The following is a 27,533-nucleotide window of genomic DNA, read 5'->3' as shown; positions in this document are numbered from 1 at the left end:
CCAGTTGTTTGAATTAATTCTTTTAAGGCCAAATCTTTGTCTCTGAAGTCGATGGCAAAACTCCCATTGACTTCAGTAAGAGCAGGATTTGGCTCTTGATGCATTTGTAGAATTGGAATGATACACAAAATGTCCCTTATAGACTATGATAGTTTAGAAAGGACAACTTGCCAAACTTATTAAACCCCTTGTCTTCCTTCTTTCCTTTTGTTGGAAAAACAAACCATATGTTATTTACATTGTCTGATTTTCTTGCAGTTGTGTCAGCGTGAAGACATGAGTACATATTCAGACTCAAGCTTTTTAGCCCTTGTGCAATATCAGTTTTCTTTTTGTCATTTTCCCTATTTATATCATTTTAAGCGACTAGATGGGCTTGTTCCGTTATGCAAAAAATACATTCAGCAACTCTCCACACAGCCTTATGGCAACCAAATCTACTTGCGGGAGAGCAAGCTGTGGGTTAAAATCCTGTTCTGGCTGTGTTCCTTTTTCTTCATTCTGCAATTGTGTTTTATTAAAATCAGCTTGTCTCTCAATGCAACACTAATATATTCTCTCTTGCAACTTAATTCTTTTCTAAACCAAGCTTAATTCTCTTCTGAACCAAAAAAAAAAAGTGCTATCTGATCAAAACCATTTTATAAATACAAAAAGCCAAGTTATAAAGAGGGTCAGCCCTATAAAGGTGGGATATCATCAGAGAAGTCCAAGTTAGACAAGGGCTAGTTATCTTAAAAGCCAAGTTAAACAAGACACCATTTGGGGCTAATGGCTCAACCACATACACTCCCCATGTGAAAGTTTATCAATCCTTTGGGACACTACTTAGCCCTAAGTGTCTCTTGTTTAACTTGGCTATTTCAATAGCTAACCCCCTTCCTAACTTGGCTCTCATCTACAGATATCACACCTCCAAACAGCTGATTTTTTTCTGCCTAACTTGTCTTTTTTTTTTCTTTTTCCGTTCCACACTGGCTAAATGTTTTTGATCAGGAGCCATACACACCACAAAAGTGGTACCACACTTTTGAGGACACAAATAAATGCTGATTATTAGATGCAGTTTAAGCTATATGGCTGAGGCCCAAATAAAATTACCGTTATTACATTAAAGGTTTGTTAATTTAAATTATTTCTAATTGGTTCAAAGAGAGTCATACAAGCTTTCCTTTGTTCTTCTGTGAGACTGTGATAAGGACTGTGATGTGGAAAAATCGAGGGCTGACTTCAGTAAGTAGTAACTCAACAGACCTTTTTTTTTCAGGACATACACTTTTCCAGTATGCATTAAAAATCTGCCATTGACATTCTAAATCTTCATACTTTGCATGGGTTTGTCCTGTGTATTATTCTATCCCCAAGCTCCAAAACATAAGCCAAAGTTTGGAACTGTCTAAAATAAGTCACAATCCCAAATACTAAAATAATAACTATCATCGGCTATTACAGAACTTTTGAAAGTGGGAAACTTAATTCTTTTCCAGAACAAGGCATAAAAAGAAAATGTTTACTTGCCTGTTTTCACTCCACCCTGACAGCAATCAAGGATACAAGTTGGTAGTGTTTGATTTCTCTTTTACTAAAATTTAAACCTAATCCATGTTTCTAAAAGCCCAAGTTACATCTAGAGTTGTGCACAAAGCTCTTCAAAGCTAAGCAACAAAATTTTAAAAATTCCAATTTACAAAGTACACAATAAGCAGTCCTGTGCATTACCTCAAAGCTACACTTTACAGCTAAACTACAGCTATACCATCTGAAACTCTGAATTCATCAGGTGTAATACCATGTATTGGTACAGAGCTGCTCAAAGAAGAGATGTTTGAGGAAAATCTCAGTCAGTATGGAAAAAAGTGATGTAAATGAAGAAGGAAACAGCATTCTCCCTTTTGTGGTATTGTTTATACAGCATTCAAGCAAACTGACAGCAGATTCAAGCCATAAAGTGGCATTCTCTGCAATATGGCATTGGGTTGGCAGTGTCATCCCATCCACTCATGTCACTTAGCACTATTATTTTCACTACAAAATAAATCAAAGTTGTGATTATTTGTGGACATTAAAACATCTATGGCCCAATGCTAAGATTAAATGTCAAGAAATTCAGGCCAAACCTTTACTGCACAGTTACATTCTGACAACTCTAAAAAATCCTATCATTATTTGTAATGAAATGCACCTGATTTGGGCACTGTAAGATACAAGGGTTTTCATTTGCAAAATCTTGAAGTTGGAAAGATTAGATGGGGGGGAGGGTTTGATGGATTTAATATTCTTTATTTGAGCTTCCTAATAGGCTGTGATACTCCCGACACTAGTCAGTTGTTAATTAAGTCTTGTTGACATACTTCTAAGTAGTCTGAAGTATTACAAAATACCATCCCCTACAAAACAAGTAATTTTTTTTTTAATTACCTGAAGACAGTCCTAGGCTCTAGGGCATAGAAAATATGCTGGGTGAAGGTATGGCTGTCGTATCACTTCCATTTTTATGCATGTTTTGAATTTAATTATGAATATAATAATTACTATCATTTCTCATGAAGAAACAGGTTTATAAGAAAGTTTACTTTGGGGATGGATGCTGCACTCAAGCTTGTGGGTAGGGAAAATATTCAGAAGGAAAGACAGCAAGAAAAGTAAGCAAGAAACTTCAGTGGAGGGTTAGAAAGGAGAGGAATAGGGCAGAGTGGAGAGCAAGGCTGAGATAAAAGGAGAGTAAAACCCATTGGCAAGAGCAAACAAGTTCAGAGCAGTGAATTAAGGTGTCAGGAGGATGGAAAAGGCCCTCATAGCTGCTGATATTTTTCACTGAGTTAAGGCTCTTGCTCTGCTGCAAAACTGGGAGCTGGTGGGCCTCAATTTACACTTTTGCTCTCAGTTGGCTTCTCTGGGGAGTGTCCCAAAGGCTCCACATTTCCATAGTCTGCACATCTTAGACCCTGCTCTGGCATCTGCTGCCTGAGATATTGCCAGGTCAGCCCCAACACTGCTGCCCCCAACACTCCCACCCCAGAGGTGCAGCCCTGGCGCTGGGAAGGCGCGAGCTCCAAGCACCCCTTTGCCTTTTGCCCGTCTACCTCATTTATCTTTAAGAGGTATGGAATTATTTAATTTGAAATTAATTCGAAATAATTTCAAAGGAGAACCCTACACAACTGCTGTCAACCACATTTTCAAAAGAATTTATTAGAACAATGATTCTGCACCACTGCCACAGCTTTTATTTCATTTGAATCTTTATATTTTCTTTTTATATTTTGCAGTTTAATGAATAACTACCCTATCTTGTTTTTAAAAAGATGTTTAGAGGATTTTTCAGCATAGCATTTTTAATTACTACTAGCACTGATCAAATGCGGTCTGTCATGTAAGGATTTATATGAAAAATTCTGACTTTTGCAAAAATGAGAAAATGCATTGTTTTCCTACATCTTTTAGCAAAATTAGGAAAAAAATTATTTCTGCAAGGAGCTGCTTTGATTTTAAAAAAAATATTCAAAACTAATTATTTTGAAGCAAGCAGGAAAATAATCTCTAGACTAAGTGATCCAACATGCAAAATTTCCCCAAATTCTGTTTGATTTTTATCTAAATTAAGTGTTGGCATCTTCTGGCTCATCAGAATACCAGACAGTTCTGAGAAAAAACTAAGCTTCCCAATGAACATGAAGAGTATCTGATTCCTCGGAGGTATAATGGAAAATGAGTAGTAGCAGAATTAGTGGAAAATGGAGGCCAATAAATCTTATAAGGATTTATTTGAGTAAGCACATTTTAGTGAGGTTTAAATACAAGTAAACTCAAATGCAGTGATTCATTGACTTCAGATTTAACTGAACAGTTCTCAAATAATCATGTCAAGAAATACTGAATGAATGTTAAGTGCAAGTATACATTTCTGTAGACAGAAAACTTGGAAAGAACTGCTTTTTCAAATTCTAATATTGTTGCAAATACATGGCTGCAAAGGAATAACACTGGGACATAGAAAATTTTTTAGCTAGCAAGACATAGTGAAATTGTAGACGTAGAGCCAAAAGGAAGCAAAATAAAAAATAAAATAAATTAAGCATGTTGTTCAGGCATATGACTCAAAAATGAAAATAGTGCAGACAAAAAAATACATGAACCAAAATATGTAAGGAGCATCTAAAGCCAGCTCTGATATTCCAGATTGTCAAATCTAAACCTAAATATGTGAACAGCAGAACACTTTCTGCCATCACATTAATGCTTAGTATTATGTTTATTATTAGAATCCATTCAGCTTCTTATTATATAAATGAACAGGTTTTAGATATATGTGCATGGACAGCGTTTTAAATCCATCATATATATATATATATAATGTGTGCAATAAAAGTGATATTGAGAAAAATTCTGATGAAGAAACACAGAAGCTAAGCTAGGATGTGAGCAGACTCAACATCAGCATTTCTGTGTGTCACATAACTCTCTAACACTACTATGTTATACATGTTCTACTTTTTAAAATCTGAACCATTCTGTATTTTTAGTTCCTAAAATACAAAAAGGGAAAGAAAACACATATCTGATACATGCAAAACTTCTAATAAAAAAAAAAGGCCTGATAATAATAATAAAAATAGAAGCTATAATGCCTCAAAAGTTTTAGTTCAATAGAGTAAAACCTAGGTTTTACATAGGAAAGCAATAAAACCTGCTGGTGTTTGCCATTACAGACCAGCTATCACAAACTGAACTAACTTCTGTGACTTAAAGAAACATGTATAGTGGGGGAAAACAGCAGCAGTACAAGTAGAAAAGAAACAAAATTCAAATTATCAAGGGAGGAGTGCAGAAGAAAGGGAAAGAAGTTGGCAGTTTTGAGGATGTTGTACTTCACTTTAATTACACAATATCCTGAGTACTCAATAATGTCATAGACTGGAGGGTTAACAGAATACATTGTTCGAGTGTCTTAAACAGAATAGCCTAAGTTTAGACAAACAACTTGAGACCCAAATGCTTAAATGTATCTCTTGATTTTCCAAAGTGCAGTTCCCTGTCACAACTGCCACAACTGCAGGGTGCTGAGCCCTCCGAAGGAGAAGCTACAACTGCCTCATCTCAGACTTAGCACTTAATTTTGAAAGTCATGTCTTCTCCTTTCTTTGGGAAAAAGGATCCTAGCTCGGCATGTTTGTTAAAACTTAAATTACCAGCTGCAGCAAAATAAAAGGTTAGTTTTTTTCAGTGAAGGAGCCATTTCAATCTTCCAGTTATTTAACCACTAAAAAAAGATCGTTGCCATGCCCCAGCGGCGGACAAAGTGCTGCCTATGGAGTTCTTCAGCATGGCTCAAAGCTGCTATAATAATGCTTGGAACTTAGATACCACTTTTCATCTTCAAAGCAGTTTACAAACATTAACTAATTAATCCACACAACATCCCTCAGGCCCACTTGGATCAAAAATGGGGCATTGCATGCTGGGACCTGAATCCTCCGTGGGCCCTAGCTCCAAATTAAAGATGAGCAATCTGCTCTTTTTTTTTTTTTAATAGACTCCTGATACATTGCCAATGCAGCCCTCTGTTGGGCAACATTTGGATGCCCCCAGCTTTAATCTCTCTTAAAGTATCATGCCCCAGTCTGCCTTTGTTAATTTTAGATGTCTTGGAATCTATTAAACGTGGCAAAGTTTCTTGAGCTTTTAACAAAGCTTTAGCTTTGAAAATGCATCTTCTTTTGTCTTCATTCTAGCTGGCTTCCACGCAAAGATCTCTTAGATGAGATAGATACTGAGTTTTCCGTTGTTGTTGACGCATTAGCCCTAACTATTAACATATTCAGCATGATTTTCTCATATTTAACACCACTTTTGCAGCGGCACATAACTGTTGCTCTTCACAAAGCCTATGAGCCACCTCCTCCTCTGATGTAAACTGGACTGCCAGTTTACAACAGCCCAGGAACTGACCCAAGAAGTTTAGCGGGGAGTTGGCTGCCACTATGACATTGTGTCAGACTGAGTCAGGAGACTGGCTGCATCCACCTCCAAATAGGAACATTAGCATTTAAAATAAATAGAATGACACTGTAAACCAGCAACACGAAAATAAGCATCTGCAAAAGGATCTTGGGGAATGACATCAACAGACAAAAGAGTGTCTGCTCCCAGTGGGAAACCAACACCAAAACAGCAGTGGAATGCTCTTAAACTAATTATTACATTGCTGGACTTGGGAATGGAAAATACTACAAAAAGGTAGTACATCGAAGCACTGTTATGGAGCATGAAAGGGTTCACAGTCTATCTTGGAAAGTAAAGCCATTTGTGTTCCCTGACTGAATGAAGATGCCAGCTTTCTTGTAAAAAGCCTAAACTAAAACAGTACCTAAAAGACTCTGGGTGGAAAATAGTTGACCAAACCTCAAATATGCTGAAACTTCAGCATCTGCACACAAATCCAAATTTGCCTCTCCATTGCACAGGTTTAAATGTATAATTAAATCCACCAACTTAGCTGGTGGTTTTCCAAAACAAAGTCAATGTTGGATTGGACTCTGGCTGTAAAGATTTATATCTACACATTCATATTTTGATTTCCAGTTTCTTCAAATGTTTGAGGAATGGTGACATTTAATTTAGAAACTATGGGAGGGCTATTTGTTTGGGTTCAAATCATTAATCATTTGAAACTCCACTGTACCTGTAGTGTCGGGAAATCTCTTCTTCCACCTGGGTAGTAAAGTCACATTTGGTACATGAGTGTTCTTTGTTCTCCTTGAGCGTCAGCGGCCCCTCTGCCCCTGGCAGGGTGTTTGTTTCTGGTTTGACATCAGACGCTTGGCCTTCGTGTGCATTCTCATAGTGGAGCAGGAGAACGTCCACGTCGGGAGTGGAGAATGAGCACTGATGGCACTGGTGTTTGACTCTAGAGCTTCCTGTCACCCCTGGAGACAGGTGCAAAAGCAAGAGAGCACAGTGGGAACAATTACTTTTTCTGCAAGCAAATGGATAAGTAATTTCTCCAAGGTGCTTTTCTGGGCTGCAGAGGCCTCGGGGACAGAACTGACAGTGCTTAATGGTACATTTATGAATGTTGTGTAGCTGCTGATAGTGACGGAGAAGTGGGCCCACCACTATTACATCTGGGCCATGGCTCTTTGAGTACCTAAAGTCACAGAACTGACAGTTGTAGCTTGTCACCATGCTGTCCTCTGCTCCTTTGCTAGTCAAGTCTTTCTTTTTTGCCACACTCGCACCCTTTTCTGTCTTTGTCACTAACTCCCCATCTGCATTTTTGGCTAGATCATTCTGGTTAATGACAGATCCCCTAGAAAGCTTATCATTCAGATCTGGGTGAAGGCTTCCTGCCTGGCTTCCCCCATGCTGTTTGCTGTAATGTTCTAATAGTTTCAATGAGCTGGACGATTCACAGCTGAAACTGCAAAATTTACACCAGTAGTAACTGGTTGTATCGGTACCATTTTGTCTAGAGGAATCTATTGGCTTGATGGGCACCGAATATCCAACTGGTGTATCATCTCCTGCTTTTACAGTGATTCTGTCTTGCCACTTCCCCAAGTCTCCAGAATCACATGGTCGAAGAGTAGGACTGGATTTATTGGAGTTTTTCTCTGAAGTTTTACCAGAATCAGAGGAGGGAAGGGCTGCTTTCATTTTGTTTGGGTGAGTCTGTAAGAAGTGTTGCTCTAGTTCAGTGGAGGAGTTGCCCATGTAGGTGAAATTGCAGAATTTGCAGCGGAAGTACTTGGTGTTGCCTTGGCAATCTGGAGTTTTCCGCCCAATTCCAATAAAGGTTCCACCTAAAGTAACCTGTGAATAAAGAACAAGGTCAGTTTAGCTCCACTGTAGATTTATTCAAATAGCAAGGGGGGGGGGGGGGGGAGAAGAGAAATAGAGAGCAACAAATTCATAAGCCTCTTTGATTAACCATCACCTCCATTTTCATTTGTACTAATGTAGTAAGATTTCATACAATATACTCTCACATGTTTAACATTTGTTGATGAAGATTTTTAAATGTTTCTCATAGTAGAATATATATTCCATATGAATAATAAATATATTGATTTGGGGAGACTGAGGCACATGTACACAACATGATCTTAGCACTCTCTGATAGGACTATTCCTTCCTTCACTAAATCATTGAATAATGTCATTGATAAAAGACCCAATAATCCGTTCCCGTATCTCAGAACCCTTTGACAGCAAACTTTGCTGGGAATCTGTGCCAGGTGTGGAACAAAAGAATGGGTCCTCAGTCTTTTTCTTTCAATACACTTACATGCTTGAATCATATTCATGTTTAATAGTCCAAGAGAATTGTTTTCTAAATAAGAGCAAACAAAAATTAAATTTTAAATAACAAATTCAGTTTGCTTTGTCGGAGTATGACCAATTCTTACAAAGACCATTTCTACAGGAGTATCCAGTATCCGCCAGGATGCCTTTTCACAGAGCCGTAGTGGTTGCTGTCTCAAATGAAAGGCAGTTTTCTCAAGGATTACTCACTGCAGACATTCTCCAAGGAAATCTTCTGTTCCTCTCATGCACAGAGCTCAATTTAGTAAAACAAGGATGGAAAAACTACAGTAGAAAAATGGCATGTGGCAAAAAACCCTACCACACCCAAGTCCATGACATCACTAATTACACACACACAAAAAAAGGTAGGTCTACTTAACTGTTCTCATGATGTCTGAGCAAAATGCGCTGCAGGAAGGGAAGAAGGCTTCCAGGGCTGATGTTATTAAAGCCCGTGTTCTCACAGCAGGCAGGCCTGCCCTTCCCAGGAGAGCACCACACCTGCCCCTGACATCAGGGGGAGATTTGCTGCTCCTGTACAACTGGTTTGAAGGCCAAAGAAAGAATCTCTTGACAAAAATGTCACTATTGCACGGCTCCTTTTCCTGAAGAGCAAATAGTGTACAGCATACGGAAGATAATTCCTCTTTACGCCCAAAATCCACAGACATCAACTCCTTTGTCATCAACCACTCCACACCACATGGTGCAGACATGGGTGGAAGCTTCCTTGTGACATATTCTCAGTTTTTACTCCCAGAAGAATATATTCCCTTACAGGGAATATAAAATTCAGCCTTGCAGAGTTTGATTTCCATTCTCCCAAACAGTAAGTGTATTACTACATTTCTGCAGGATTCAGTTCTAATGCATAAGGCAAATGCTGTAATTATTTTTCTTCTCCTCCTCAACAGCTGTGCCATAAAGCAAGCATGTGATCACTGTTCATTCAGTATCACACCATACGGGAAGACTCAGACATACAGAGAGCATGAAATGTAAACATTTATAAATGCATATAATAAAATGCCTTTTAGCCATTTAGCTCAGAGAATGAGATGTTATCCTTTGTATCCCATCAGAATGAACATGTATAGTGAGGCAATGAGTTGCTAAACCATGATATGAGCTGCTGCTATTCTTTCCCACCCATCTCCTCGAGAAAGCACAATTCCCATGAACTGGTTAAAACTTTTTCTTAAATAAACTGAAAATGGCTTTCTGTTTGTTTAGGAAACATATCTCATTAGGCAATGGTGAGTCTGGCAGCCAAATCGCTAGGACTTGTCTGTAATAACATTTTCACTTTAAACTGGGGCTCCACGTTCTGCTATCAAATTATGAATTTGGTTTTGAAGAGGTTCTTTGGAAGAGGGATGTTTTAACAGGCCTTCTACAGTGCAGGAGTGATCTCCCTTTATTCATTTTATGGCAAGCAAGAACTGGACACAAAGCTATGCTGAGCCTTATCCAACTGACAACAGTTGGATCTGGGCCTGCTCCCCAGTATCTCGAGCTTCAGGTCTCCATCCACTGCATTATTTCAATGTTCAAAGTCCCAGTGGTGTTGAAAGACAACATAAAGAAAGCACTGATGGAATCATTGTGAAGAGAAAATAACAGCAGCTCACTGCACGATTACATAAGTTGCAAGGTGATCTGGTTTTGCTCATTTAATTAGATATGTGTGTTTGTTCTATGCATGCACAGAAAACTAGCCAAAATTCTTTACCTTAAGTGGCTCTAATGAGTAAAAACATCCATTACTCTCAGCTGTCCCGTCACAGAGTTACAGATACCAACCTATTTTGCAGACACTTTGTAGACACCAGTTAGAAACTGTGAGTGGCAACAATCCCATCTGTTGTTCATTGCTAATTACTTTTATTTCAGAACATTGGTCAAATGTATTATTAATACTATCATTTTCTACAATGGACTGTAAATCACATAATTTCTGTAACTTGTGCTAATCCTGCTTAGTGGCCTACACAGCAAGTTTGTGTCCCATGCTAATACATCCTTCTCGGCATTGCAAGATGATAAAATAGAACTAAATATTCCCACACAATTTAAACCCTTGCAATGTGAGGAACACATACAGTCTTTACACCACTGGAATGTAATTGATTACCAGTTATTGATTTGACATTTCTCCGAATACCCTGCCACAATTCAAAATAATGCATTGCATTAGACCATGTATGTGAAAGGTAATAGAGGGTGATCTTAATGTTATTATATTCAAAAGCCATTTTTCACACTTAACAATATCTACTGAAAGCCTCTGTGAGAGTCGTCAGTTAAAGAGGTCTGAAGAAAGTGGTTTCCATGCAAAGAGGTTGGGAAAAATTTTGAAGTGATGGTATAAACCGAAGTTGTTTCAGCTTTCAGCAAGCCAAATTTGGACGAAGCCCACACCATTGCAGAACTGTTTTGATTTACACACTTTGCTCAAGTCTTGGCTTGACTTTCAGATTTTTCAGTTACATGTTGTATCTCTATGTACAGGCGCTAAACTCCTTCACCAGGCATGTAATTGTCCTTAATCTCCTGCTCTCTCTGACCTACCCCAGAAAGAGGAAAAGGAGAAAGAGATGGAGAAAGTGGGATATATATATATATTCCAGAAATCAATATCCGCATTTCTGTGTATTTCTGTGTGATATCAGAAGTGATAGCTTCTTGTATTTACTCCCCTATTTCATTATGATCCCAACAAAACCTATTCCCCTGCTTTTAAGAAGACACTCCTCCCCAACAAAAAGAAGAAACTAAACAAAAGCAAAGCTAAAATTCTGCAATTCTGTTATATGAGTGCAGTCCAAAGTGCTAGCTGACATAGTTAGTGGCAGTCATGAGCAGAGGTACAGGTTGCACTAGAAATGTAGGAGCAACTATAGATCCATAGTTCCCTCAATAAGCACAGAAGAAAATTAATCTTCACAATTCTCTTTTTAAAGTGAACCTAACATACAAGTTTGGTCTGTGGAAACATGATTCAATTCTTTCCTTCAATATCACTTGCTTATGAAACATTAGGCTTATCACTTATTTCAGCAGCACCTCAATTATGGCAATATAGTTGATATTAATTATTACACAGTATAGAGGCAGACAGCTATTAGAATAGGTTCTCCATTCTTGAGCTTGAGATTGTTGATATTGAGATATTCTTTAAAAATTGCTCTTCGAAGCCATGTCTCATTCTAGGATTAAACTGAAATATATTACACAGTAAGATTCCCTGAAACTCAAAATTCTTAATCATTAAATTTATTCATTAATGGGGAAAATTCTCAAAATCTAGAAGACTGGGAAAGAATTTACTGAAAGCCCACGTGTTAATAAAACTAAGCTATCTCCTCATACAGCACACACATTTCCAAAAATAGCCAGAAAGAGGAGAAAAGATAACATGATAATTGACAATGTTTCAAGATGTACTTTCTGAAGTATGTTGGCAAGTACTTCAACAAAGCTGTGTAATTGCACTATATGTTTCCAACAGATATGCCTATATTACTTTAATTAGTCAGACTGAAGACATTGATTTCATGGAATAGATGGACTTGGGCAAGGAGAAGTAATTTATTTTTTTAAAAAGTGTGTCTTTGATATTTAATCTGCCCTTTATCTAAATGCTACCCTACTCTATTCTCCCTCCTCTTTTTCAAAATTCAATCCTAAATTCCATCACGCCAAAGCAGTTTACAAAGACTTCTTACAGAAAATGAAAAAAATCACCAAAGAAGACAAAGTCTGCCAGCTCCTGTAATCATATGTTTTATGAAGAAAATTCGACCATCAGAAACTATATCCACATAAGAGATTCAGCCACAAGGCTTACATGCAGAGTAAAGCTGTCTTTGACCTCTGGCTTCTTCTGCAACTACTGATTAGAATCCATCTACATTGGAACATCAAACGTTAATAACTCTTTCTTTTTTTTTTTTTGCTTACCTGGGTTACATCTTTGGTTAATCAGGAGGTGAAAGGCTCCAGATCCCTTACCAATCTCCTGAGCCATCCAGTCTGCCTTTGCAATTACTCTTAATCTTCTAATCCTAAAATATTTTCTAATGCTCTTGTTTATTCATTTGCTTTGTGCAATATAGCATCCAGAACATTTTAACCATCCCACATTTATGAAGTTCTTCATGTCATGCAGGCCAGAACAGATTCCTGGCTTTCATGCAAGTTTTTGTAACACCACCCAGTCCTCTAACCTCCCCTATAGAGGTTCGCTCCCTCTCACTGCCTCTCTTTCTGCATGTAAAACCAGGAGAATCTTCATAGTATATTCTTAAAACTATTTACCTCACTGTGTTTGATTTACAGGTGGACAGAACTGTGTTGCACAAGTGATGTGAAGACTCAGGGCAAACTCCTGGCTTTCTGGGCTGTTCGTACTTACCAAAACAAGAAAGTAAATTATTGGGTCACACTCATTCAAGATAAGTGCATTCTTGACATTTATTCTGTTGCCACTGAAGCCAGAACAGTTTTTTGATATTAGAATTTTAGAAGTATTTTTAAAACAAAGACTGTGACAGAACAATAACAGGACTTAAATTAAGGTTAGGAGACCAGATGTGCAAAACCAACAAAAGCAAGAAACAGAAAGTCAAGACTTTCATTTGCTAACTAATGCTACTAGACTAATATCTAGGACCTAAAAGAAGCACCATTCCTTCTATTCTGTGTAGATAAAATTACCAGACAGTTCCTTGACTACTGTAAACTCACACAGCCTCGCAGGCTTAGAGGCAAACTCCCACTGATTTATACCAAAAGAAAACCTAGCTGCTTTTTTGAACTCATCCTTTCTGTGGGCTAGCTTAGCAGTTTAAATATAAGCATGACTATTACTAGTTTCACCAATTTCTTTATTAACCTCTCTTCAAATACTACCAGATATCCCTGCAATACGCTAAGGAATATCAACACATTAACAACTTTGCTTTGAAGGCTGTGAATACACATCACATCGGTAGTTCCACAGAAACTGTCCATCTGAATGCTATAATATTAGGGTAGACTACTTCTCACTAAAGGAAGGCTAGAATAGCTTATTTCTGTCACTGAGCAAGTCAATGTTCCCAGGCATATTTAGCACCTGACATGCTGTAAATCACTGCATATCACTTTGAAGAGTAAACTTGCCAATATCTCCATAGAAGTGATATAAAGACCTTCTACTACATATATAAATCATTCCTTATCAGCTGTAGTCAATATAGAAGGTAAATGCCTATTTCACATGCTTTTTCACATAATGTTGATAATTATGCATATATGCAGAGATGTATATACATGAGAAAAAGAAGCACATATATGTATACACACACACAAGCACATGCGTATGAATTTAATTGTAATTGTGATTTGCCACCACCACTTTCTCTACCTGCCACCATTTCTTTTTCATGTCAGTTCTTTCAAAGAGATGACTGAACCCTGTGCTCCTGGGGCGTGCTCGTCTCAGTGTGCAAGGCAGTCTCCAAGACTGATCATGACCCAGAAATAGGACTTAAAATAAATAGGTAGGCCTACATGCAGATGCAACACCCAAGACAGCTTGACAGCCTTCAGTTTAAGCAGGAAAGTTCCCAGGGACAGTCTGCAATGTGGCTGACATGAAATGGGCCTTCTGAGACATCCCACCCTCATGCAAATTCTGTTCTAGCACACCCTTCAAGATCTAGCATGGCACAATCGGGATACATCATATCCAAGAGATCAGGATACATCATATCCAGCAATAGTTGTTCAGTTTATTTAGATCTAATTCCTGGTTTATGGACAATTGAGCCTAAGTGAGACAAACAATATAAAATTTGGATCCATTTGTCTAACCATGTGAGGAAAATGAAATTCATTCACATACATGTTTCCATTTGCTCATGTCATTTATGTATCCATGTCACCTTCTAGGAAGACCACTTGATGACAAAGTTGAACTTTAAGAAAGTTCGATTTGTTAATAATACAATAGAAAATGCTGTACTTGTTTAGGCCTCCAGTCTGTAATTCTCACCGTATCTGTAAGAGTTCCTTTGCCAAAACCACCAAAAATGTAAATCAAAACCTTTATCATGAGAAGCACTTCTGATTATACCTGTACTTCTAAAGGCCCCTACAGTTTTTTTTTTAATCTTACCTTCACAGCTTCATATTTAATCAAACTGCTAATATAAGAGTGGAAGATAAAAAACAGAAACTACTAATAAAACCACTGGTTCTCATTCGGCTGAATCCTAGTTAGACTGGACTTCATACTAGTCACACGTGTCTAGCATGAGAACAGAAAAGATGCCAGATTTGATATATTGAAATCCAGATCACTAAAAAACACTCATGGCATAACACAGGGTAGGCACATGGAACTCACCAGTGACTTTTAAAGGACACAAAAGGAAGAGCTTTATACACTCTGCATGTGTGGGCACTTCTGCCACTTTCTAGGACATGGAGCAGCCTGCTGGCTGGACATCCAGCAGTGCTCTCGGTTGCTGTGAAAATCCTGGAAAAGTTGTTACTTAATATAAGTTGGTACTTATATATGTGACTGGTAGGTCAAGGGAGATGGTTCTCCCTCTCTACTCCATTCTCGTGAGACTCCACCTGGAGTACTGCATCCAGCTCTGGGGCTCCCTGCATAAGAAGGACATGGACCTGTTGGAGTGAGTCCAGAGGAGGCCACAGAGCCGATCAGAGGGCTGGAGCACCTCTCCCTTGAAGACAAGTTGAGAGAGTTGGGGCTGTTCAACAGCGGAAGGTTTCCAGGAGACTTTATAGCAGCATTCCTATGCCTATAGCAGCATTCCTGTGCCCCAATGGGCACAAGAATGCTGGAGAGGAACTTTTTACGTGGGCATCTAGTGATAGGACAAGGGGCGGGAGCTTCAAATTGAATGAGGGTAGGTTTAAATAAGGAAGAAATTCTTCACTAGGAACATGTTGAGGCACTGGAACAGGTTGCCCAGAGAAGGTGTGGTTGCCCCATCCCTGGAAGTGTTCAAGGCAAGGCTGGATAGAGCTCTGAGCAACCTGGTCTAGTGGAAGATATTCCTGTCCACAGCACGGGGGTTGGCACTAGATGATCTTTAAGGCCTCTTTCAATGCAAATCATTCTATGATTCATATATGAAAAAGGATTGGGCTGAGTGGTATAGGAAAACTCTTATAATATTGGATGTCTAGAACCACAGAACAAAAAAAAACCTGCCAATAACCTCTCATTAGTCTGTGGGGCAGTAGCTAATGCAGTATTTTTTTCTTTTTTTTTTTTCTCCCCAGGTGCACTGAAATATAATCAAGAAACTTTAGTATGGCTTTTATCAATCCATATTTTTTGAGAAATTTCTCTTCTTATATGTCTGTCTAGATTTAAAACCATGAAAATATCCAAATGAGAAGACTGGATTTAAAAAAAAATCATGTTTTTGCACATTCTGAATCTTTTTAATGGCTGAATATAAGAGGAGGTAGATCTGTGCCTATAAGCTCCAGAACCAGGGCCATGCTGAGCAGGAAGCTTCTCAAAGGTAGCAAACACAATATGAAGCAACCATAAGAACTGCTGAGCACTGCAATACGTCTTTATTCATGGCTGCATGAATACCCTTCTCCCTTGGGACATGCCATCTGAAACCCTCACCTGAACACAGACATTTCTGTCCTTTCTTTGAAGGACACTGTTCTCTTTTAAAATGTATCAGGAAATGGGGTCACGCTCCCTTTTATACAATAGCCTAATGACTTGAACACTTGTTCAGGAAACAGGAAAAGTAGGCTCCTTTCCTTGCTCTGTCAGAGGGGATCCAAGCTTTCTTCTTCACCCTTGCTGGGCATGTCCTATCCATTAGCCATAAGCTGCTATGTGGAAGACAACACTCTCCAACTTTTCTGCTGAAGGTGTCCCATTCACTAAAAAATATTTTAGTGAATTTATTTTAGGACATAAAATTTGAGGGTTAAAGACTGCCTACTGTCTACTTGCCAGCAGCTTGCCTGTCTCCAGACTTTTCCATACGCATTAAAGAGTCATTAGATCAAACACAGAGGTAGACTTAATCATATAGCAGCAAAGGCAATAGATTTCAGCATCATAGTTGTTAACTTAGTCACATAGATTTTACTTTAAGTGAAGTCTTTAGATCCAGTAAAGTCTACTGCTTTAGGCACATCCACAAAGCCTTACACAGACTCAAATATCCAGCAAGACAATGCCGCCTATAGAGATTGATCAATTGACTAAATGTGAAGAAAAAGTAATGAGGGGCATCAGCAAAAGCCAATCCATTGAACTCACTTCAAATATTATTCTAATAAAAGCTGTAAAGCTGATTAACACATTCCCTGGGAATTCAGAGATGTGATAGTGAATGTTTTCTGAAATCTATGCTGCCAAGAAAGTTAATCTCCCAGAAACTGCTCAGTGATTTTACCCAATCCTATGGAATTTATCATAACTCAATGAACCAAAAACCTTTGAAGAAAGAAATGGGAACAAAGAGTACAGGAGATTTTCAAAATAACATTTTCAAAAAAGACAAATAAACCTGTTTGGGTTAAACCTTCAAACCAAGTAGAAATCTACACAGAAGTAAGACCAGAAAAATTGGACTATTTACACAGTTCCCAGCCAAATCCTCTTTATGTACTACAAAACACAGCCCCAACATTTCCGTACCTGGATGTGAAGCCAAATGTCTATCTCTAGTTTTGCTGACTACAATACCTGCTAAAATCTGAGTTTAGGGTTGGGAGGGTGTTTTCTGGCTGGGGTAGGGTTTAATTTTTCTAGGACCGACTTCACTTCTGTGAAGTCGAAAAATGCATTTGATTTCTTTCTTCCAAGCCCTCAGTAAATGGACCACATCCCTACATATCTGCAGACAGGATAGGAGATAGTGTTTTTTCCTGCACTCAAGCATATTCCTATTGCTTGTCATTTGCCTTTGTTATGAATGCAAACTATGGGCTCAATAGTATCACTCACTACTAGAAATCTTCATATATCATGGTCTCCAACTTATCACTGTGAGCCAGATCAAACTCATCATCTTCATCCCCTGGCTTCTGCACCCAGCTCCCTGGACTGAGACCATAAATCTATTGATAACTTCCAGCCCAGCTACAACAGAACAGCTTGTTAAGTGCAAGGGAATCAATAAATCAGACCCTAAACCCAGTCTATTACTATTTCAAGTTAATTACAAAGGGATTATTTTTGTTTAGCCCAGTACCTATACAAAATAATACTGTTCACATGAACCAATTATTCAGGTTCAGTTCCCTCTCCATGTTACACAGGAGTTTCACTGAACCAATTTTAGCCAGAGCACCAATCAATACAATCCCTCGTTGCGGCAGGAGACACTAGCCGTCCAGATGCCTGAGAAAAATCCCCTCCAAAATGGATGTAGAAGCAGTATAAACATGTGTGGGTGCAAAGGGGATTTTCAAATGTTCTTTTACTGTGTTTATGAATCTCACAAAGCTGCTCTCAATTGGGAGTGCAGGAGGAGAAAGCATAAAAATATTAATCAGTTACTTATCTTCTGACATGTTCTGGATCAACATCTGGTGCATGTGCAAGTGATGTAGTAGGGTATTTGCCGCAAAAGATTGTTTAATCTTCTATTCCCAAATTGGGTAGGGAAAATTAGCACTCTTAAAAATTAAGTTTCCAGATCCATTTTTTTTCTTATTTCAAATAAATAGCCAACATTGTATAGGCTGTCTCTTCTATTTTGGAAAATGTTTTTCATCTGAGAAAAGGCTGATCTGAAGTAGATTATCTATGGGCTGTTTCCTACCGCTTTTTGTCTCCCTTGCAGTATCTTACTGCCAGAGTTTAGTAGACAAGTATAGTCTAGGTTCAGCTGTTTTATTTCTCCTTCTATCAGTTCAAACTGAGATAGCTCACACATCTGTTTTATTTCTGAAAGCTCTGCATAGGAAAAGTGTCCAGCTCATTCTAATCTAGCATAACTTTCCTATAAATAACTAAGGACCTAACGAAACAATTGTTTGGAGGAAATGAAAGTGTGTTTAGAAACTTAAATTCCTCTATACTGTATGCCTGAGCTGTTCCAGTTTGAATGTCTTCCTGACAGCATGGATCAGTTGCTCTAAGATGCTGTCCCCGGAGTCAGCAAACTGAAACTATAGCAGGAAATCCAGGTATTAACATCATACTATGTGCTAATTATAAACCATCATTTCACAATCTGACATTATTCACTTCTAACCTCTTTTAACTACATCACGTATTTGCTTTCTAATCACAGTTTGACGGGAGAGAGTGTCTGACATGAGACAGTGAAGCAATCTTTTAATAAGACAGCAGTTCAAAGACTGCATCTTTTACACTAGTAACGACCTTAGTTTGATTTGCTGCTCCACAAAGAAGTTGTAGAGTTTCTGAAAAAGGAGGAAAGTTTAAATCATTTTAAAAGATTCAAGTGCCTGACTTGTTTTCTGGTTTTGGCTTCTTACTTGAAGTTAGATGTTAGCCATCTTAGCCTTGCAAAATTTCTTTCCTATAGCTACAGTTTCTGCAAACATTATTAAAAATTTTCAACCTTCTACCTTTTTATTTTAACATATCCTGGAGTTTTGTCTGATGATTACTACAAGGTTTGCATGCCTGCAGTGATTTGAAAATAGATGGACATTTGAGCTTATATTATATGTAAACTTTGTTTCTTTCTTTTTGTTTTTAAAACCTGGATTTTTTTATCATATAAAATACTGAAGTATCCTACTGCATCTCTCAGTTCATTCTGAAGATTTTTTTTAAAGCAGTATTGATTCTTTTTTTGACTAATTAAGTATTAGCTGATAAGAAACTAACAGAGACTCCATAGAAAAGTTTTTGAGTCCACTCTTTCATGGTAAAAAGAAGATTTTTTTTCTTTTTTTTTTTTTTTTTTACAGCAGTATCTGTAGTTTTTTCCCTGCTTCAACTAGATGAGAAAATTACTGAGGCAATAATCCTTTTCTTACAGGCTTACTACTGTGAAGGACAGCATGGATTACTGTTACTTTTGAAATGTTTTAAATACCCATTGTGTATTCTGTTTTTCTGGCACTAGACAACTTCAGAGCTGCCAAGACTTGCCATTTATTTTATCTTAATAAAGAATCAATAAGCCAAATCTTGACTCCCAGCAGCTGATAATTTAGGATTACATTTTTAATTTCCAGCTGCTGTCTTTTGTCTATCTGGTTGTTATTTTTCATTATTATTTGCTCTTTTCTTTCTGTGACAGCAAATCCTTCAGATATGATTACCAATTCAGCATTTTGCCTGTTTGCTGAATAAGATCTTTTGCTATTGATTACAATGACTAAATCGTACACAGAAATGTCACTGGTCAAAAAGCCAAATACTCCTCTACTGTACAAGATGCTCAGCAGACCTGCAGCAAGCCTGGCTAAAACTGACCAAAACCCTTCTTAAGGCTTAAGCAGGTTATATGAGATGCATTAATCATGTAGGTAAGAGAGGCTTTGCAAACAACTGGCTTTGCAGCTGAGAAGGCAGTTAGCAGAAGCAGGGAGGCTGGGAAAATACAAACCTGCACATCGTAAGTCCCATTTAATAAGACAGGCCTCTGGGAATTGATGTCCTGCAGCACCCCTGAAAGCACAGTGCGGTTGACTTTCTGGAAGTCTTTGGAGTGGCTGAATTGCACCATGTTGTGGAGAGCCAAAATTTTAGTGTCAAGCTCAGCATCCTGCCTGGTGCGGTTATGCAGTCCTAGGTGGTACTTGCGGAAGTGTTTGATGAGATCTGTGGGGTCGTTCCCATAATAACCGTACCCACAGATGTTACATTTGAAGTCCTGAAGCTCTGGAGACAGAGGCGCTGTATCTGGGTTATCATTTACCAACAAATCTGCTTTCGATTTGTTCAGCCTTAAACCCCCATCTGAAGGCACTTGTGGGTTTTTTGAGGCCATGGGGACCGGGCTTGAGCCTTGGCCATCAGTTTGACCACTTTGCACTTGCACTGTTTCATCTGAAGCTTTTGGCGACATCTGATGCTCCTCATTTGTCTCCGCTGCATCTCCTGATGGGGTACAGACCACATCTTGGGTGTCATCTGCATCTGATTTTTGAGGAGACTTCAAGGGCTCACAGATTCCCCCAACAGCTGGAGATGAGAAAGCCAGCATATTTCTGTCTGTCACCTCATCATGAGGGAAGGATGGAACATTTCCTCCCTTATTGTGGCTTTCATAATTGAAGCCAGCCTTTTCACTCAGCACTGAGCTTTTCAAGTCCTTTTTAATGCTGGAAGATGGCTCTTGGACATGCATGCAAAGTTCCTCCTTGTTATTTAACTCTGCCGCATCACCCTGGTCAGTGTTTTCTTGCATCTGCTCTGCAGAAAATTCTTTTTTCCTTCCAGACTCTTCACTTTCAGTACCTGTAGACTCAAGGGTCTGTACCTCACCTTCACTAGCAACGTTTCTTAGAGGGGGGTTCTTTTTCCGGACCATATCTACCACAGAAAAAGAAACAAAAAAGAAAAAAAAAAAAGGAGGGAAAAAAAAGAAAAAAAAACTATAGAATTATTCGAGATATATAGCAGATTACAAACTTGACACTTCTCAAAGCATTCTGAACTATATGACTACATTGAATACACCAACTTTTCAGAAAATTTTTGTCAAACAGGTTTTTGGACTATGCAAAAAACGGAAATTTTTCATTTAAAAAATGATTGCACTGAGTCTGAATTTAACTAAAAAGAGAACTTTAAAACCTACAAAAACACTGCCATGAGAGTCAGTGAATTACAGGTTTCATTATCTTTTGAGAAGATAATGGTCTGACAGAAATAATTTTAAATTAATGCTTCTTTTTAAATAATTTAAAAAGACTAAGGGGAAAAATAAACTTTAGCAGTCTAATATTCATACTCTGTACAACTACATATAAAGTAGTTTTGCAAAAATACATAATCAGAAGAATTTAAACAAGTTATTAGGAAAGAAACAGATTTAGGAGAGTAAGTAACTTGAGGTTTCAGAGAAAGTTTTTTCCTAAGCAGGTATCAGTTTCTCTATAGCAAAAGTTTTCCCTCCTACTGCCCATAAACTTCAAACAAGATTATACGGATATTCTAGAGTCAGGCCCCACAGTACATTATTCATGTAATTAGTTCTATTTGCCAAACAAAGAGAAACTAACTTTATTAGGAAAACCCGTTGTCAATAAAATTTTACAGGCCTGGACCCAGACATTTGACATCACTATGTGGCTGAGTCAGGATCTGCCTTGAAAACACCTGGAATCCACATGGATCTAATCAGCCAAACCTTCCTCTGCTCAGTCTTCTCTGCAGACATAGTCACTACTGCTAAATCTGCAAGTACACTTCCAGGATCCATTTAAGATAGCTGAGACAGGATAGTAATAAGGATCAGAGAGAAAAGAGGAGTCTGCCACCGGTGAGTTAGCTGTTCACTCAACAGGGGAGATTATGGAAGGACAAGCAATCAGATTATGCAGGTACTAAGTAAAATTCCTCATCCGCTATATATCTTCACCTTCTCCAGCCTACTTAGAGAAAATACATATATGAAACGGCCCTGCTCTCTCTACTGTGTGGTTCTGGATTTGATATTCAGCACCAGATGGTTTGATCCATTTGTGTTCACATGCTAGCTATGGGCAGAAGACAGATGTGCTACAACTTTTTCTATGTTCTTAATCTTTGCCAATGCTGTATACAGCGATGGATATTTCTCTTTGCCAAATTGTGTGTGGTCTGGTGGCAGCAGTCTGCAGTACCACACATGAGATGTGAGCTGCAGACTCAAGTCTGAGCCTCCATTCCCAGGTCAGCCACAGACGGGCCCTACGGAGGCACTGGAGATATATATTGCTCTGCAAAGGGAGGACCACCTGACGACTCTGGGAGCAGCACTGATGCGCTCCAAATGGTGATGTATCCAGACCTTGGAAAGCTGTGGATGACCTTCTCAAAACAGTACTTTGAGAAGTACGGCTGGGGACAGAAGTTAAAAATAAAAGAACCGGCATCTGTACATCCTCTTATTTACATCTGCTCCACATGAAAGGGCACTGTATGCTCTGTTGATAAAAACAGACGACTTCTTAGGGGAAGTGTTCAACTTGTGTCTTGGGCTGGCTCTGTTGTCTTTGTGGTTGAGCTCATCCACAGGCAGCATGGGCTACAGCAAGACGGCTTTCACGCAGAATGCCAGTTCGTGTTACAGAAATTTTGACACTCCGTGTGGTCTTAATAGGTTTCTTAAATGCCTACTGTGATTCCTTATTGTAGAAGACATCCATGCTTGGGAACCAAGTGTCTTCTCTTAATGACAACCACACCTACCAGGATACGTATGCACTAAATTTTACTTTTTTTTTTTCCCAGTAACTTCTGAATCATGAAGTCACTCAGAACCAAGAAAAAAAAAAGATTTTCTATTGTGGTAAGAGAACAATTACAATACAGACTCAGCCTACTAAAACAACATGCACACGTATATAATTCAAGGTATAAATATAGTCCTCAGCCTTTTAGCATTACTGCTTCTCTGTGGGACTCCATGAATGCTCTTGGTTAACACACACTAAAAATATCTGTGAGCATCTCTGGTAGGTGTTCTGCTAAGTCTGTATTTTTCTTCTGGTTACACCTCCCAAACCTTTTTTAAACTAACTTCTGTTTAAATACAATCCATGGCAGAGGACGGAGAAAGAAGTCCTGACTGCGAAGTGAAGAAAAATCAGAAATCAAGAAAGTAAACATCATGACTGTTACCTCAGTCAAAATTAAACAAGACTAAATGCAATGTTTTAAAATGTTTTTGTTACAGATATTTTTGGCAGATAAGGAAAGCTTAGAGATTTGCTATCTTCATAGCAACTGACAAAAAAGAGTCAGAAAAAAGGACAGAAAAAAGTCTCTATAAAGAAAAGAAAAATCTGGACTCTATACAGGCTAACTGTACAGTAGATCTAGATACTTTGGTTCAAATTTTCCCTATATTTGTGAGTCTGTGTGTTAATGGAGGGGAAAAAAGAAAAACATATCTGCCTAGTAGAGCTTTTTCATGCAGTATTCTACACTTGGAGAAAGAAAGGAAAGACGATAACATTGATTTAAATATAAAAACTTCCTTAAGTTGAATTTCAAAGTATTTTCTCCTCTTTTTTCTTTTAGCTTTTGAAAAATCATCTGTCATTTATTTGCTTGATATCCACTCAAGGGGACGGTAAGAAAAGACACAGAGGTTTTTTGTCGCTCAAATTCCTCCACTATCATTTTTCAGAGACATATTATGTAAATAAAACTTCATTTGCAATACTCCTAAATCAAAGAAACCATCCCCTAGCAAGTCATAAGTTAGATACAGAAAGAATATAGCCACTCTGAAATTATTATCTCTAAGACAAATAACAGATTGCACAATGTTTTATTGTGTGCCAAGAACGTTTTCGGTTAACAATTTCACTTGAAAAAATAGATCACATACTTGTAAAATCATACCCAGCATTGACTTCATAAGGCATGTGGCTTTAGAGTGCTTTTTACAATTATTAATTCTATTAGTCAACTAGCAGGCGGGCTAATGCAACTGTCTTAGAAGATGCACGGAAGACACAGAAGACATTTTGAGAGCTGATCTGTATATCTGCAAAACAAAACAAAAAAAAGGTTTTCCTTCCTAAATTATGCATTCAAAATATGTTTTTTACTTAAAACATTATTATACCTATTGTACAATCACATGCATCTGTTAGTGGGCACTATACAAATAGTGGCTGCTGTCCTCTATTTCCCTCAAGCATGAGAAATCCCATAGCTGCCTTCTGCTCAGACACACATTTGCACACACATAAAGACAGACAAAAAATATCTCAGAGGTAATGTTCACCAAATACAAAGTTTAAAACAAGTTTAAAGTAACTGTTGAAAATGAGCTGTAGAAAAGAAATGTCTTAAAAATTCACATATATTAACAGGTATTGGGCATCATAATGGGACTGGCCTAATGGGATAGATAATGGCATACAATTAACTGATTCATATCCAGGTACTGCCATCAGCAACTGGAAGTTATCATCTGCTGGCTGCCTTATGTCCCACTTGAAACAAAATTAGTGGTGTTACTTTCGTTGTTAGCAGGCAACTTCCTACATCTCAAAAATGCCATCGTAATAATAAGCACATTTGTTGGGTGTTCGTAACGAAACCAAGGGATGAACAGTCATTGGGACTGCACTACCTTTTCACCACTGAAAATAGTGATCTTCCCAAAATAAAAGAATTACTAAGCCTGATATGAATGAAAGGACTTCTCAAGTTGAGGGAATCCTGGATAAGGTCCAGATTGCAGAATTTGTCTTTGGGTTCCGTAATCCAGGGGTTTGTATCTTATTTTCATTACACTGAAATTACCTTTAAACCACATAGGGTTTTTTTAGCTGATATAATCACTTGCAGCTATTTTTAAGTAGAAATAATAGCTATACATACTTTTCCTCAAAAACAGCCAAGGCTACTCTACATGACACACGCATCTGAAAGATCCAGACATTTCTGTTCAACGATCACATCAGTTTATCCCTGGAAACAAATTAGTGGAAAATTCTACTAAAATCAGTTTGTAATTCAGGATAATGGATTACCATAGTGACTAATGTACTTCCTTAAAAAAATAAACGAACCAAACAAAAACAAAAAGCAAATTCTGGTAATCAATAGTTTCTTATGGGTGGTGAAGATAATGGCTAATTACCTGCTGATCATCAGCTCCCGAAACAGGTCATTGTTATTGCTCATTACTTTTACTGAATGGGATGGCTTGTCATCAAAGCCTATTTCAACAGAATGGTTGTTGACTGGTGCTTGTGCTACAGGTTTAGGTCAGATCTCAGTCATATGCTCTTTTTAACAAAATAGTCCATCTAGAAATATGTCTGAATTTTATGAGATGCCACTGACTAATCTTTGTACAAGTAGATGCACAAGCAGACAAAGAGTAAACTGAGTTAAGGGTCTATGAAGATTGCGATATTATTAGTCAATATGCTGCAGTAAGAAAAAATTAAATGAAAATATGCATTTATATTCAACAGGCTCAAGTAGGACCTCTTTGTTAAGGGATAGTAAAATTAATACTTTTACACTCATATATATTACACACCCACACAAAGACATATAAAGCGCATACAGCGCTTGAACATCAATCATTTTGCCAGAATAATGCAGCAAAAAATCATTAACTCTCAGTGTCTCAGCTTAATATATGTCTAATACTTACCTATCTCACAGGAGTGTTGTGAGGTTTAATTAATTAGTGACTGTAAAGCACTTTGTGATCCTCTAATGAAAGGTGCTACATAGCACAAAGTATTATTAAAATCATTAGGACCACAAAAAAGCCCTACAGAATTCCAGCCTACACTGTCTGTTGGGGTTGGGAGTGATCATATTATTAAAAGGAGACTGTCAGACTAATTTTCATAATTTTTTCAAGATTTTTTCCCCCTTTGCTGTTGTGATAGCACGTTAGTAGCTAGAAATTTAATCTTATCATCTTAATAACATACACTCATGTAGTTTGTTACTGCAGGGCTAGAGAAGAGAGCAGGGCTTTTGGCATTCATCTGGCTTTCCCTTTTAAGAAAAAAAAATAAAATTGAGAGACATATTTTGACACCTTCCCACACTCCACCCCAGCAGGACAGCCGATCATGTGAGATTGTAGGATACTTGCTATAGCTGCATGGGAAAATACTGCTGTGGTTTTAATTTCTCTCCTTTTTTTTCTTCTTCTTCTTTCACACAATAATTAAAAAAAAAAAAAAAAAAAAAAAAAACAAAGCACAAAACAAAACTCACATAAATAGGCCACAAATATTACACATAAATAGGCCACAAAGACTATCTGCCATGCTTTATATAAGAAACCCTTAAGTGTTCAAAGTTTCGGCTTCTATCAAGGACATAAAGTCCTAACCAATCTGGAGTCTTCTCTCCACTCTCCATATAACAATCAAGCAGCGTTAAGGCACACGATCTCCAAAGCCAGAAAGCTCCTGTCTTGAGAGACTGAATTTCTGGGAAAGCATCTCGGCAGCAGGCTCCATCCTGGGGGAGCCACCCGGCACCCAGCCCTCCACCACAGCCCAGCCCGCCGGGCTGGCCCAGACCTGTGCCGAGCACAGCCAGAAAGTTAACAAGCTCATTAGTACAGCCCACAGTTCAAAGACCTACATGTTTTCTAATTTAAGCATTTTCAAAAAAAAAAAAAAAACCTGTAAATACACTGGAAACTCCAGGTGAAATTGCTGCCCTCGCTGAAAATTAGATTACATTAGATGCAAACTATCCCAGACTCAGACACAGTGGCACAGGACTGGCTAAAGCTTCTACCTTTCTGCCTTTCCATGTGGACACTTGCACAGTGAAATGACAGAAGAGGGACGCACAGCTTCACATCCCCACCATCTCTGGCTGGGACACACAGCGAGAGGCAGTCACACACAGTGCTTCTCTCCCAGTTTTGCTTGTGGTTCTCTGAACAAGCCTGCCAGCAAACAACCAACGCACGGCCCAAACCTTTTTCTGCTGAGAAGAGAAGGGAAGAACAACCTCTTTCATGTAAGGAACTGAAGAGTCAGGCCCTAAACTGTAGGAGAGCAGAATAAGCTTAATGACAAGCAACTGCCCCTTCAACAAGACCACATCCTCCCTGCTTTGGCACCAGTGTCTTCAAATACACCATACAAGACAGGGGATGTCACAGCTCTAAGCAACTGACAAATTCCAAAGGAGTTTTTAATCTATACACATTTTTCTACAAAGCCCTAAAACTGCATGTCAACTCTTTCCTGCCTGAAATTGCTAGGGTAGAACATGCCTCCTGGTATCAGTAAAATTTGGCAAGATCAGACATTGTATTTTGTACAGAATGCATCTACTTGATACTCTTCAGTCTTCATGCTCCACTGAAATTATGATAGCTTCATCGATCTAGAAAATGTAAGGAGAAAACCAAGTCTTATACGTCATACTAGTAGAGCAGCATTACAGCAAAACATTGTTTTTCACCTCCTCTCTTACTCTTCTGAATTTTCAAACTCTTCAGTTTAGTCCCTGATCACCAATTTGCCAAGACCTGTTTGCAATTTTTTTCCCCACAAAGTTTACAACAAAGAGAC

General features: G+C 38.3%; 1 protein-coding gene across 5 annotated transcripts in view; it reads right to left on the bottom strand.

The window, feature by feature from the left end:
- Window positions 1-27,533, bottom strand: part of TRPS1 (transcriptional repressor GATA binding 1) — a 208,836-nt gene that overhangs the window by 145,602 nt on the left and 35,701 nt on the right. Inside the window, exons 2-5 of one of the 5 annotated variants that reach the window (XM_039381452.1) lie at window positions 24,844-24,933; window positions 23,840-23,998; window positions 19,901-20,829; window positions 6,683-7,812 (exon numbers count right to left, since the gene is read on the bottom strand). In XM_039381452.1, the coding sequence (XP_039237386.1) occupies window positions 6,683-7,812; window positions 19,901-20,829; window positions 23,840-23,876 (2,096 nt within the window). In that variant the 5' untranslated portion in view covers window positions 23,877-23,998; window positions 24,844-24,933. The remainder of the gene's footprint in view (window positions 1-6,682; window positions 7,813-19,900; window positions 20,830-23,839; window positions 23,999-24,843; window positions 24,934-27,533) is intronic. The other 4 variants (XM_027730568.2, XM_027730561.2, XM_027730566.2 and 1 more) reach the window with 4 other exon arrangements.

The sequence above is a fragment of the Pipra filicauda genome, unplaced genomic scaffold, assembly GCF_003945595.2.
Source record: "Pipra filicauda isolate LSUMZ 115617 unplaced genomic scaffold, ASM394559v2 scaffold225_size1262401_pilon, whole genome shotgun sequence".
Classification (NCBI taxonomy): domain Eukaryota; kingdom Metazoa; phylum Chordata; class Aves; order Passeriformes; family Pipridae; genus Pipra; species Pipra filicauda.
This window is presented reverse-complemented; position numbering and strand designations above follow the sequence as displayed.